General features: G+C 41.0%; 1 protein-coding gene across 5 annotated transcripts in view; it reads left to right on the plus strand.

The window, feature by feature from the left end:
- Positions 1-14,257, plus strand: part of SNX4 (sorting nexin 4) — a 48,438-nt gene that overhangs the window by 20,296 nt on the left and 13,885 nt on the right. For all 5 annotated transcript variants that reach the window (XM_059727448.1, XM_059727449.1, XM_059727452.1 and 2 more), the window contains 4 exons: positions 3,568-3,623; positions 7,969-8,041; positions 11,774-11,835; positions 13,391-13,456. In XM_059727448.1, coding sequence (XP_059583431.1) covers positions 3,568-3,623; positions 7,969-8,041; positions 11,774-11,835; positions 13,391-13,456 — 257 coding nt within the window. The remainder of the gene's footprint in view (positions 1-3,567; positions 3,624-7,968; positions 8,042-11,773; positions 11,836-13,390; positions 13,457-14,257) is intronic.

Raw genomic sequence — 14,257 nt, forward strand, 5'->3', positions numbered from 1 at the left:
CCACTCTTACATAGCAGCTCCTTGTCTGTCACAACAGTTTCTCGGAAAGTGGAGCATTGGCACTTCTGGAGCGTGAAGATCCAGAGCTTGTGAAGATGAGAATAGTCTCTCTGGGGACTTTGTTCTTAACAGAGACTGCTTTAGGATAAGATCAAGCCTACTGCACTGGAGTCTTAAATAATGGACTCTTTCAAATAAACTTGTAATAAGATCTGTACTCACTGAAGCATATAGAGAACTCAACCGGGTAATGGAGAATGAGATTTTTCCGTGCAGCGATTAGGAATAGTGCAAATGTTTAGTGGAAAAAATATGCAGAACAGGAAGATATACATTCTTTATGGAAGAGAGGCTGGGTTCCATCACCCAAGGAGGTGGAGTCTGAAATTCTTGCCTCTGATAGCTTGTGTATTCCAGGAAAAAAAAGTGGAACCATAACTAATGGAAGAGTGGATTATTAAAAGAGAAAAATGAAACGTTTTAGAGATGCAAGTGTTTTCTGTACAATATTGACAAAAGCAGATATAAACAGCCTGGAAATGGTTCTTCTCGGTAGGTGTTTGAATTGTAAGAGTGACCACACTTTTAACTGATTGTCTTCTAGACTGGTCTATAGCTGTAACATCTGTTTGAGTTCAAGTGTTTCTCAAAAGGTGTCTTTGTACTAGTCCTTTTAAGTGTTTAAAAATGTGGAAACGAGTTCTGAATCACTGAGTTAATAATAACTGAAAGTGCTTCACAACTTTCAAAGCATTCAGATAGTAAACTCTGCCAATTCAGTTTTGAATGACATCGCACTGTGGGAGCCTGTGTTGTGTATTGTTTTATTTTAATGGCAGCAAGGTCGGGGTGGGAATGGGGTACTTAATTGTATTGAATAGTGGAAAGGTATGATGGAAAGCTTCTTTCATTGAGCTCCCAGGAAAAGCTCAAATTCAATTGTATACAATTGAAATGGACCAATCTTCTTGTAAACTTGGAAGTGTGGCTACCGAGCTTAGCCACACTTCCAAGTAGCTGGCTCATCTGCATTAAAATATAGGCTAATCTCTGATGGAGGCAGAAAGAACACAAAGAGCAACACAGTACTAGAAATAAAGAATTCTGATTAGATGCTATCTTAGTTTGTAAATGTAAGGTGTGATCAGCCCCATTTTTGCTTTCTAGCTGTCTAACTATACATGGCTGGTTTTGTTTCGGTATAGCTTCTTCCAGAAAAATAAAATGAAAATCTTGTACAATATCAGCGCCTGGAGCCTTGTGGTTTCCTTTTGTTAAACCTTTAGAGTGTATTTTTTATATTTAGTTTCTCTGCTTGGGCAAAAACATTTACTTTTGTTTTCAACACTAAGTACACTGACTTGATTCTCTGTAGCAGCCTACCATCATTCTTGGGGCTAGGATGTGGATCATCCTTTAGGACTAAAAAGCAGACCCTGAGCCTATTAAGTGCTCCCCATGTTCTTTCTACCACATACTGAGCAGGATGGTTTCCAGCCCCAAAGTTTTGGCTATGCTTGAACAAAATTTAGACTGTAGACATGGCAGTGAGCTAGCTGAGCAGATACAAGTCCAGCGTCAAACCTGTGGAGTTTATTTTTTGGCCTCTTCTGACTAGAATTGCCACACTGCTTTAGTTTAATATTTATAGTGCAGTAGGCTTCCCCTGGTTGTGATCACATTGTTTTGAAAGATAACAAATGGGAGGCGTCATGGCTCATATACGGTTCTTCTCTAAAAGTGCCTAGCCTGCAAGGAACAAATTGATTTTAGTCTCTTTCAAACTGGTTACAAATGAAGTGACTGGAGGGAGACTGAGTTGTCAGTGTCACTCTGGGATGTTGGGACTGTTTGTAGAGGTGACTCCTGGCAGGTAACCCCCCCCCCCCCCTTTCTTTTCACCTCTTGATTTAATGCTTTTATATGATCTCATTGGTAGCTATTCACTCCAAGGCAATAGCCAAGTTAGTCTTAATTGAAGTCTGGTACTGTGCATGGTACTCTACAGAGTTATAGCAGTCTCAGCCTTAAGAATCTTAGAGTGAAATTCAAACATGGATGTTATATAGACACTGTGCAAGAAGAGGTATCGGTCTTATGGCAGAATTTAGTTGAGAGGCTTCTAATGGAGAACATGGGGTTCAGTGCTATAAAGTCTTTGTGCCAGATGATACAGTGGTGAATTGTCACAAAAAGCTGCTGCTGCTGCTGCTTGTGTCCTCTCTGAGATTGATGCAAATTTAGCAGAATTTGCAAGTTCATTAGAATCTGACAGGGCCTCAATGCGAGCGCTTCTGCTATGGCCACTATAGGTGCACTAAGCAAAAGTAAACTAAGACCACGTTGCAGGGTTATTTTTACTTGAATTCACTCAAGATGTTTAATTAATTTTAACATTCTTGAAGATCAGGTGAATGCTTAGTAAGCACTTTTGCCCAAGTACTGTCTTTGTTAGGTACGGTGTCTTGCACAATGGAGCCTCAGTGCCTGGGATCCAGAGGCATAGCAGGGCAGCTGCGACACACGGGGCAGCAATTGCTGTGTTACCGCCAGTGGTGGTGATGTGGTCAGCTGCTATTTTCCACCCCTCTTCCCCCTCACATACAAAAAGGCAGTGCCTGAGGCTGCTTGCCCGATGTCCCCTCCATTCATGGTTATGCTACTCTTGGGACCCACAGGTATTACTGTAATATTAATGCTAAATGAAAGGATGTTACTCTATAAATAGTAAATTCTACAGTTTTAAAAAATTTATCTGCAAATGCAAGAACCGGTGTCTGAGGATTGCATGCTTCTGTTGCAGGCACTAGTGAAGTGACTTTTTTGTGTTTGTGGATATAATTAAAGCAACTGGCTGTCATTAAATATGTTACTGAACTTTTTTAGTAATGATCCAGAATAGCAGATTCCTAGCTATTAAAAAAGAACACTGCAGTGAAAGCTGGCTATATATAATGTATATAATATACATACACCTCCTGAAGTAACTCCTAAAATGAGAGAACACCATATATTTGAATTTGATTTCACTGGGGAACTGTTTCAAGTAATGCAGAGCATATAGAGGTCACTTCCACCATTGGTTTTATTTGGTTTGAAAAATATATAAAATAGCTTGTCCATATGGTCTTATACCTAATTGCATCATCTGAAAAGAATGTAGCATTGTAGATCTTAATTTTATGGTTTGTGTAACATTTTTAAGAAGAAACATTTTGCTGGGATTTAGGATTATACTAGTTTAATGATGCTGGATTTTGTTTACTTACTAGTTTGCAAAATTGTTTGTCACCTAGTGATGGTTTTTCCTAAAAGCAGCCTGATACTAGTTGCTTCACTTTCCAGATTAAGGAAGTATGCTGTGAAGAAACCTTAGTTCTCCTATTGTCAGAGATAAGAAATTGTTTGTCACTGAAATTTATATTTTCCACTTGAAATATTATATATAATATAATTTTAAGCAAGGGGGGGAGGGAATAGTTTACAGTGTATGTTTGTGTTTGTTTGTTTGTTTTTTAAATGTGTGTGAATGTAATACAACTATCTCTTCTTTTTTTTTTTTTTTAGGCAGACTCCAGGTTAAAAGCTCTTAGTGCAACTTTCAGAGTGAAAAACCCAGACAAGTAAGATGACTTTTTTTTTTTTTCTCCCCCTTACTGATTTGTAGCTACTGGCTTGGATGGCAGTATGTTCTGTATACTTGGCAAGAATGAAAAATTAACCATACAGTGTAAATTTCATTAAGAAAGGTCCAATAAAGGACAGTGGAAAGCGCCCAAAAATGCCGTTTCTTTGAAGAGCAGGACATTCCTCACCTGAATAGTTTTTTATAAAAGATGTTGATTTAATGTTTGCAAAAGCTGGATAAAGACCTAGTCTTTGGAGCATGACTAACTGTGCCACAATGTGTTGTTGCACAACTGATCCACTTCACTGATGTCTACCACCATTGCCAGAGCCGTTGTCCCTGCCTCTCCTGGGGCTTCAAGCACCTGATCCCACAGGGAAAATGGCTATGGGTGCTGTGTCTGATTTGGGGCATGAGTCTGAAAGTGGGGGAAACCCTCTGCTTCAGGCACGCTTGTGTCAAGGCACAAGGAAATCTCCCTGCAGGAGATACCTGCAGAGAGGCCTTCCTGGGGAGGGAACTCTCACTGGGGATCTCCCCCTCCATGTTTGCAGACTGGGCATGGCAGCATGATAAGCATGCTGCAGGGATCCCTCTGCATGAGATTCTCCCAGCATATGTCTGCATGTATGGTGGGGGAACTATAGGGATTCTTCCCTCTGCATTTGCCTACTGTGCCCCTTTCCTGATGGGTCTAGCTTGGATCCAGTGGTTCCTTGAGCCACTGACTCCTGCTCAAAATCTGGTTTGTTTGGGTTTTTTTGTGGGGAGAGGAATAGTTTACAGTGTGATTCATAATATATGTCAAGTTCCTTTTTTCTATTTTGGGGGCGGAGGCGGGGGGGTACTGGGCAGGCTTCTTAATCTTTGGTTGATTGTTGGTTTCTTTTGGGTTTGTTTGGTTTTTTTTGCTTCTGTTTCTGTTTTTAAATACGTGAAATACCTTGGCCATTTATGTATGATGCAGTTCTCTAATTCACTGCCCTTGCACATACTTATCAGAATGTGAATTAAAAGGATGGCCATCTACACCCCACTGTAGACCAGTGACGATAATTGTTCTTTAGCTATAGTTTCTCTGCTAGTTATGAAAGACATTACACATCTAACCTATAATGTAGAAGGATGCTCCTTTTAGACATGGCAAGATTATGGAAATGTCTTTACAGGATTATGGCCAGTGTTTTTACAGGAGATGTCATGAGAAGCAATTTTCTTTGGGCAGTCATTTTGAACCATTTTGGGGCAGGGGAGTTCTTAATTCTAGCTTTTGAATTCTTAAGTAAAAAACTAAGTTATCTGACTTCACACAGCAGGTTCTGCTAAAAACATCGGGCTACTTGAGCATGCTTGCAGATGCTTAAATTCATTTGATTTAGAAACTTAGCTGTAAGTATCAATTTGAGGGGGGGGAAATCTGGACATGCTTTTTTCCATGCTAATTATAATTGACAGATCATTCAGTGATTTGCGTTCTATTCCTGGCTTTTACTCTTCGTGGAATAAATGCCCATGTACCGTGTAAGGCTGCGAAATAGAGAAACTTGGCCTTTGATATTTGTATTGAACTGCTGAACTGCACCAAAATAAATATTCAACTTTTAGAGATGGTATAGCAAGTCATTGAACAGATCTGTGCCTGGAAGCAGCCATTAGGAGACTGTTGTGACATTTTTAGGGTTCTTGAGATGCCTGGACATAAGGCCCCACACATTAGCATTGGCAGGGGCTGCTCATGATGAGCAATTTTAACTGATAATTGAGGAATAAAGTAACAAAATGGTCAAACAGAGGCATGACACAGGAGGTGAAATGTCACTGGCATGTTTGGTCCAATTCCAGCAGAAAACATGATCAGTAGGAATGAATTGCATAAGGTTTAGACTTTCTGATGGTTCCTGTATAAGGATTATGCGATATTAAGTGCACAACTGCTCTGAGTTCAGTATTATATATATACACACACATACATAGAAAACCTCCCCTAGCAGTACCTAGTATAGGGTACTTGGCATTGAATTTACCTCAGTGACTAATAATTTTGAACTTCTCGTTTGTTATTTTTTTTATTGCAACAACAAATATTTAATGAAAAATAAATGAGAACATTTCAAATCATAATACATGTACATTATATTGCTCCTTGATGGCAAATAAGCAGCGAACCAGCTTCAGCATCCCTGAGAATGCCCCCTTTTATGGGTTTGGAATATGAGGCGGAGGGGTACCAACTGCTCCTGGACGCTTTCACTTTGTTTTGGGTCTTAATGCTTAGTTCTTGATATTGGTGTCTAAAACTTGGCTTACGTAAGATCCGCTGCCCTCTTATTGGGGCTGTTGAAACCTCCAAGAGCTGTTCTCAGTTGGCACAGATTGAATCCACCTTTTCTGGGTGGATCTCCTGTTCTTCTGTTCTATTTTATTTTTCTTTTCCTAGCAGGTGCTTGGAGCAAGATGCAGGTTTCTTTGGTTGAGAGAGAAGTAATTGAAATTCATCCCAATCTTTCAGTCCCTGTCAAGCTGGACATATTTGTTACCCCTCTGCCAGCAGGAGCCAGAGCTTACCCAGCCCTATTCAGTCTGTTTCAGTCAACCACCCTTCACAGAGTTCTCTTGAAACACTCGGTTTCGGGCCTAACTGCCCCACATGTTCCATCCTGCTTGCTAGGATGGTTTACTTGACCTCGGTGGTAAACGCAACATGGCTGCCAGCCACTACCATTTCCCCACCAAGCATGCTCAAGTGTGCCTCACTGACTTGCCTGAGAGAGATGCATTTTGAAAAGGTCCCTTCCTCAGTACAGCTGGGTTTTGGTTGCACACCTTGCATACGTTTTATGGTATATGCTGTGGTTCCCAACCTTTTTAGGCTGTGGACCAGCAGACTGTGGTCTGGAAGTGACCAGCGTACCATGGACTGGCAGCCAACCCGTTTTTATACCGAGTATATAAAAAAGGGTTGGCTGCTGGTCCGTGGTATGCCGGTCGCTTCCAGTCCAGCAGCCAATCCTTCACGGCCCAGTACCAGCCTGCGACCCAGGGGTTGGTAACTTCTGGTGTATGTAGTCATCTTCTGATCTGTGGTTTTCATAATCTGGTACAGTAGCCTCCAACTCAAATGGTAGACTCGCCGTGTTTGGCTGTGATGTCATTCTTCTTCCGGTGTCTTTCAAAAACATCGTTATAACGTAGCTGTAGTCTGCAAAAGACTGTTTTGGGTATACTAGAGTCTGGTATGCATCCAACATGGCATATTGGCTCTTCAGCACCTTTGGTGGATTGCCCAACGGTTGTCAAAACGTTGGATCTCCCAATGGTTGTCAAACTTCCTAAAGTCACAGAACTCGTTTTGTATTGCTGCCACTACAGCTGCAGGACCTCTACCTCCTATGCTAAAGAGCTGACCCGGAGCCCATCCAACCCAGTCTGGCAATGGCAGTGCATCACCTGCAGAACCCCCAGTTTGACATGTGGGAGTCCATGGTTTCACAGAACACAGCTTAAAACCCACTGTCAAAAGTTTGGGGGGGGTTTGTTTGTTTGTTGGGTTTTTTTTGGTGTGTTTTTGTTATCAACAGAAACTCCTTTACCATCTTCGTTGAGGCATCACTGATTTGAAGGAAAGGAAAAGGGCCTGCCATGCACTTCACTTGGGTCAGTCGGGGATAGGCAACCTCTAGCACACGTATCAGTGTGGCACACACAAGCATTTTGCTTAACGCGCACACCTCGGGGAAGGGGCTAAGGTTGTACTGCCACAACAAGGATCAGGCTCCTCTACTATTCACTTCTGGCATGCCAACGTCTTACAAGTCGAGGTTGCAAGTGTTTTTGGCACTCTGCCCAAAAACATTGCCAACCCCTGGTGTAGATAACGTACTATATTGTTGTATAAACTAATATTTCTTGGCTTCAAAAGAATGTTAAAGACTTTTCATTAGTAAGCATAAAAATCTGTTCAGCAGAGTTGCATATTAATGGCAGGAATGCTTTAAAGAGTCAGAAAAGACATCTCATAATATTTCATAAGTGCTATAAAGAAAGACACTGAAAAACTGCAGTTTATATTTATTTCTTAAATGTCATGAGTTAATCCAAACCTTCTTGTATAAAGGCACAGTCGTTTTTTTGTTTGTTTGTTTTGTTTTTTTCATGGTTGCAGTTATTTGTTTAAATGGGAGTTGGACTCTACAGTCGCCTTTCTAGGAATCCTCAGCTAGTTCTACTTCTGACATAAGTCAGGCTCAGTGTCACCAGCTATTGTGTTGTGGCTCTCTTACAATTTGTGAAAGCTTGCTTTCATGATCACTAATGATGTACTATCTGTTTCCTCCTCCCAGGAGATTTACTGAGCTAAAACACTACAGCGATGAACTGCAGTCTGTCATATCACACCTTCTGCGAGTCAGAGCCGTAAGTATTTCCCATGTGCGTCCTGACAAATGGTATAATATATTTATAAGGCAGCATTTCATGCTTAATCAAGAGAGAGAACTGGTGTATATATTCTTCACTTGAAATTGAGTGCCCAGGTTTTGGCAGTGGGAAGTTGTTTTTATAAAACACATTTGTAGGGAAAAGGTGTTTTTAAGTGTTTCCTGGAGTGTAAAGCAGTGTGAAATGTTTGGCTGCAATATTGTATTTGGGCTGACCTTAGTCATGGTTTGATCATGATTGGAAAAAGAGAACTTTTTGTATCGCTACTTCCTAGCTAAATGGTACATGTCTCTTCAAAGTTTTATCTCAAAAAGCTGTTGCTTGATTCATTGTTTTATCCAAGGTTGTGGAATACTCTTACACTCCACTGGCCAGCAGGATGGAAATTTAAAAGCCCCATGAAAGTCACTTGGGGGAACTGGGGTTAGGAGTGGATGAGGCTCTGTGGGACAGTAGATTCTTGGGGCTCAAAGTTGAGGAGTTGGTGCCAGTCCTTAAATAACAGTCAAGATGTATAATGAGGGAAAAATGTATCTAGCCCCATTATGCTGCAGATTTTGATGGAAAGTACAATAGAAAGGGCATATTACTCGGTGATATTGAGAAGTGTAGAGCAATGATTTTTAACCTGTGGTCCCTGGGGTCTGTAGACTATCTAAGGGATCTGTGAAAGTTGACTATGATCAATCAAAAGCGTGTTAATGCCCACGCTTGCAACTCAAAGGGGTCTGCACTTCTATTCAAAATTTTCAAAGAGGGTCACACCTCCATTTTTTTTGAAAAATTTTCAGGGGTCCGCAAATGAAAAAAGGTTGGAAACTGCTGGTATAGAGTGTGTCACTCGCAGTATGAGCCAGATCTACAGAAGAACAGGAGAGCACTGCTGCTCTTTTTCCCAGATGTCTTGCTGCAGGGGGAGAAAAAAGGGACCCAAAAGCCCTCCTCTAGAAAAAGTCAAATCTCCCTTGATTAGTAGGATCCTGCCTACTCCGGGGAGTGGGAAAGGCATTATGAATGGGTGAGGTTTTTTGAAACAGGTTTATTATACCACTCTGCTGGAGCCTGTAATTGTGAATTCACAGAAGCCTCAGACAGGCATTCAGTTTCTTCTAGGAGAGTCACTACTCTCCCAGGAGAAACTGCAAATGTACAGATGGTCAGGCTTTTTCTCCCAGGGTAGAAATGGCCACTCCAAGAGAGCAATAACTGAGACCAACCAGGGTTAAATCACTCCCAGCAGAGTTTCTCCTGGAACAGCAACTGTCTGTATGCCATGGCTCTTCTCAGAAGAGAACATAGTCCTCCAGCTTTTCCCGCCTTGTCCTCGGAGACAATGTATTGATTGCTGGACTCTGCTGCTCCAGAACACTCCCCCTTCGCAATCCCCACATTGAGCTTCAGGGAAACAGGGTTATTCTCAGCACCTTGGGTCAGCCAGTCAGAGCTGCCCTATGCACTGCTGTGACCTGTCACCAGGCAGACTAAAGTCTGCAGAGCATATCGAGATCTGCACAGACTTCCCCTAGCTGGGCAGCATCAGCCCTGCAAACTTTTGCTTGGAAATTAAGCATTTGAATATCTGTTTAGGTGTCTCTGGGTAAGTTTCTCTACCAGGAGAGCAAACCTGGGAGAACTCTCCCAGATTACTTGAATGTGTGTACTCAGCCAGAAACTGTGTGTTCCTCACCACATTATTTTCAGCTTGCAGTTTTATTTTTATGTTCTTTTAACATGATTTGGGCGATCAGGCTGGCTGTGATTTAAAAACACAAGCTTAAAGAGATGGGGATTGCAATTGCTTTCCTCCTCTTAAGTGGGAGCATGATGTTAGTTCTTAGCATGTTCAACAGGGGTGGTTTTGGTTTTTGGGGTTTTTTGTTGGGGGTGGGGGAGTGAAACTGCTTCAAAAGTGGATGGTAATTGATTGCCCTGTCAAGCTGAAGCATGTTGGAGGATTAATTGCTGGCGTTCCAGTAACAATACCTTCCTGCATGTACCACATGTATGAGTTGGGCAGCAGTTTGCTAACTTTATTTCCTTTTTGCCTCTGACACGTAACTGATTCTTATACATTTCTGTTTTAATTTTTGGGTACATTAGTGGTGCTTAGATAAGTATAAAAGGCAATAACAGCTCCTGCTTCTGAATTTAGAAAAGGAAAAGAGCAACCCCTCTATAGCCTGTGCTGCAATACTGGTGACAGTTTCTGACTCTTCACCTTGTGAACTGATTTCTGGTTTTGTCAGCAAGCACTGTGATGGGCTTTTTTATTGTTACAGTGAAGAATGGGAAATGAACAAATGCCAAAGAAATGGCGCTGTGTCTGCGCTATGTGGAGAAGCCTGGAAAGTTTCAATTTTTTTTTTTTTTTTATAACAGAAACTTGATTTTTGTTAGTTTCAAAGTCCCGTCTTGGACTGTGTAGGGAGGTAGCCAGGCATAATGAGGGGTAGGAGGAGGCTTGCCACAACTCTGAAGTGATGGCCTGGCCTTGTTTTCATGTACACTTTTATGTACTTCATCTACATCATGTCTAACTGCTTAGGGATTTGATAGGTGAAGTGAATTGCCCCTCGGATTGGATTCCAGTGTTGATCATCTAAATAAGAGGGGCTGACAGAGACCTCTCTAGAAAGTCTAATGCAACTGGGGAGGGTGCAGATGAATGGGGCACCAGCACCGACTGTGAAGGGTCACTAGAATCTGCATTCCTTTTCTTTTCCTTCCCTTCCCCTGGAAGTCTGTGCTGTCTGGCCATAGGAGCTGGGTAGGTGCATCCCTGCATCCAGGAGTATATCTGGGGGACGGTGTGGGGGTGAGTTGGGCAAGCAGAATGCCACATTGGGCACATGGCTGCACCTGGTAGCATATCTTGGGGGAGAGTGGGAGTGAATGGCACTCCAGGGCTGGCTCCCTGTACCATGGGGATGCAGCTGCCCAAGCCAGTGTTGCTACTGCAGGAGCTGCCTTCACTGTGGGGAGGGCAGGGGCAGGTAAGACTTCCCTTCCTCCTCCCCCCCCCCATCCAGCGGTTGGCATACCCCTCCCTGCCCCACCCCAGGCACGGAGCTTGCTACACCTCCTGCTTCTGCACATAACACAAAGGATGTGGACAAATTTAACAAATTACGCTGAGGTAATTAAGGGGGAATTTAGCGTGTGCCAGATACTCTGCAGTAACTGGTTTGATGTCTTGGTCTTTTTTGTTTTCCCATGGGGAGTGGAAGTTTAACACGGGCAGTTTGACTCCTGAATGAAACCACTGCTACACTAGTGTGAATTAGCTTTCACTCGTTGCATGGCAGAGCAGATGCATGAAACAGTTGCCACATCTCAGCTATCTGTGTTAAATCGCCTCCATCCTCTTCAGTCTGAGTAATTTGTTTGCTTGTCAATACTTTAAAAGCAGTTTGCAGTATAGTTTGATGCTATTAAAAACAACCCCCACCCACACAGTTTTGTAGTATTGTTCTTTTATCGTTTAAGACCAAGGAACTATGCTAAACTTTTTTTTAAAGGAACATTTTCATCTGTGTATGTCATCACTTCCAAAACAATAATCCAGGCCTAGAGCTGCAATAATTCAATGTTGTGTTGTTCGTTTTTGTTTTTTATTGGGAGATGCATCCTCTTACATGTGATTAGTAAATGCCATCTAAAAGAAATGGGCTTATACCATAATTAACTTTCTTTTATAAAATGTTTTAGAGAGTGGCAGACCGTCTATATGGTGTGTACAAAGTTCATGGGAATTATGGGAGAGTGTTCAGGTAAGACTTAAATGGATGTTAAAAGTACAGCTTGTAAGTAAGTGTCATATACATTACTTAAACTTATTTTTGAAAAATGCAAGTTTCTGATCTGTGTTTTATACCAAAAATGTTTACCTTGTAAAGTGTCCTTAACACAGTAGCAGTAAATTTTAGAGTTCCTTTTAATTGACACCTCTCTAATGGTTGCTAAATTTTTGTCTCAACAAGATGCTTTACTTTATACTTCACAATTTTTGTTTCTCTTTGGTTCAGCTCTTAACTGTGCTCCTTTAGAATACCACCTTTTTTAAACTGTCAGTAAACCTGTTGCATTGTACCTGTGGTTGTGAAAAAGCATCCAGGTCTCTTTTAATGCTTTAAAAATGAACAATAATATCCAATATTCTATTTAAACACCTTTTTTTTTTTTTAAGACTTTCACCTTGGGTTTTTGGGCTGGTTTTTTTTTTTCTCTTCTTTTTGGATTGAATTGCCTGTTCAAGTTCTCCATCTCGCTGGAGAATTAAAGAATCCAACTTCTGGTTAAGGGGAACCTCCTGCTTATACACTCAGTTCAAGCGCTAAATTTAATTCAGTAGGTTAATGGGTTGCAGATGTCTCTTCTGGTTGGGGGTTTAAAACTAAATTAGGTGTAGTTTTGCAATAACACGAGGATAAACAAATGTCAATTAACATAGTAGATTTTCTTTAAAATGTGAAAGAACAGGAAAATATTGGCCATAAATTGCACAAGGATAAGCAAAAATATGCCAGCTCCTCTCAAATACAGCAGGAATAAGTTGTTGGGGTTTTTTTGTGTAAAGCTTTATCTATTGTGGACTTCTAAGCAATTGCCACCTTTACCCCAGTTCTGGTGGCTGCTCTACCCTCACACCGTCTTTTTAAATCAATTTTATATGTGCAGGATATTGTAGTAATTTGAAGGTGTTGTGTTTTTGGATGTCTTTATAACTTATTTTATTCGTTGTATATAAACAAATAACGTTCTGTAAAGTGAAATTAAGTCTGCCTCTGTCGTAAGTGAAACTCTATTGTTTCTATTATATCTAATCTAAATATAAATCTAATCACTTTCCAGTTAATGAAATGGGAGTTCTCTATCTACTAAGCATCTTGTGTGGAAAATTTCTCTTATTCATTATTTTAAAAAATCTGACTCCCATGTTGAGACTTGATATAACAACCTCTGGCAATTTGTACTGAGGGCAATAGCACTAAAAGTGTCCATGCAAAAGAACATGCTCTATGTTCTCATTTTGTACTACGAAGGATTTTTCTTACTCTTCTCAACTATCTAAAGAAGGTTCTCATCATGCCCAACTCAAATTGTGAATTGGCCTGGGGGGGAAGGAGAGGAAGATGCTTTAGATAGCTTCACTATTACATTGTGTTCAATGATGCTGCATAGAAGAAGACAACAGCTTGGCAGAGTATAACTTCGAGGTAATTTCCATTCATGTTACCTGGAAAGAAACTACATACAGGATGCGGCTTATTAACTTCCCTTACCCTTCATGTGTGATGTTTCTCATTTGATTTGTTTTTTCTCAAGTGAATGGAGTGCAATAGAAAAGGAGATGGGGGATGGGCTGCAGAGCGCTGGCCATCACATGGATGTGTAAGTACTGCCTGAATATCTGATAGTTTGATGCAAGCCAGATGTACATTTATTAAGGGGGGAAATTCTACAAGAAATGTACTGAGAAAACTTTGGAGGGAGAGGGATATTACTATTAAGTATACAACATTTCTGTGACTTTTGGATGTGGGCTGTTTTTAGAGTCCATGTACTGTATTAAGTAGCTCAAAAGGTCTCAAGAGAGCCAGAGGGGTGCCTTTTTATTATTATTTTGAAACTATAGAAGTGTTTGGAATGCTTCCAGCTTTTCTTTTAAGCTACTATGCCAAAAACTGCTGGAATAAAACTAATGCACTGCAGACCTGATGGTATCCATTTGTTTTTGACAGCAGTGCATTGCACCATGCAGTAGATGGTACACCAATTTGTACTTAATAAAAAAAGAAAAAAAAAAGTTACCTAAAACTTTTTTAACTATTGAGCAGCCAAGGCTTATTTAGTGAACTTAAAAATCAGTTCATGCACCAGTTTGTACTGGTGGGTGTAAGAGATGGGGATAAGTACTAAGCACACACCCTAGCTTCCATGGGATTACATTGTAGTTATGTATGGGGGCGGGGGGGGGAGAGAATCCTTGAAACGGAAAATACGGTTTTAGCAGATAATTACTACGTTACAAAGTAAAACGGCAAAGCAAATATTCTGAACAAACTGTAGAGAGACTTTTTTCCTGTGGTTCCTTCCACTTTCAGTATCAGTCACTGGTGGGGAAAAATAATTTTCATAGGTTTCATAGACATGAGGGCTGGAAGGGACCTCAGAAGATCATTGAGTCCAGCC

This window comes from Alligator mississippiensis, chromosome 4, assembly GCF_030867095.1.
Source record: "Alligator mississippiensis isolate rAllMis1 chromosome 4, rAllMis1, whole genome shotgun sequence".
Lineage (NCBI taxonomy): Eukaryota > Metazoa > Chordata > Crocodylia > Alligatoridae > Alligator > Alligator mississippiensis.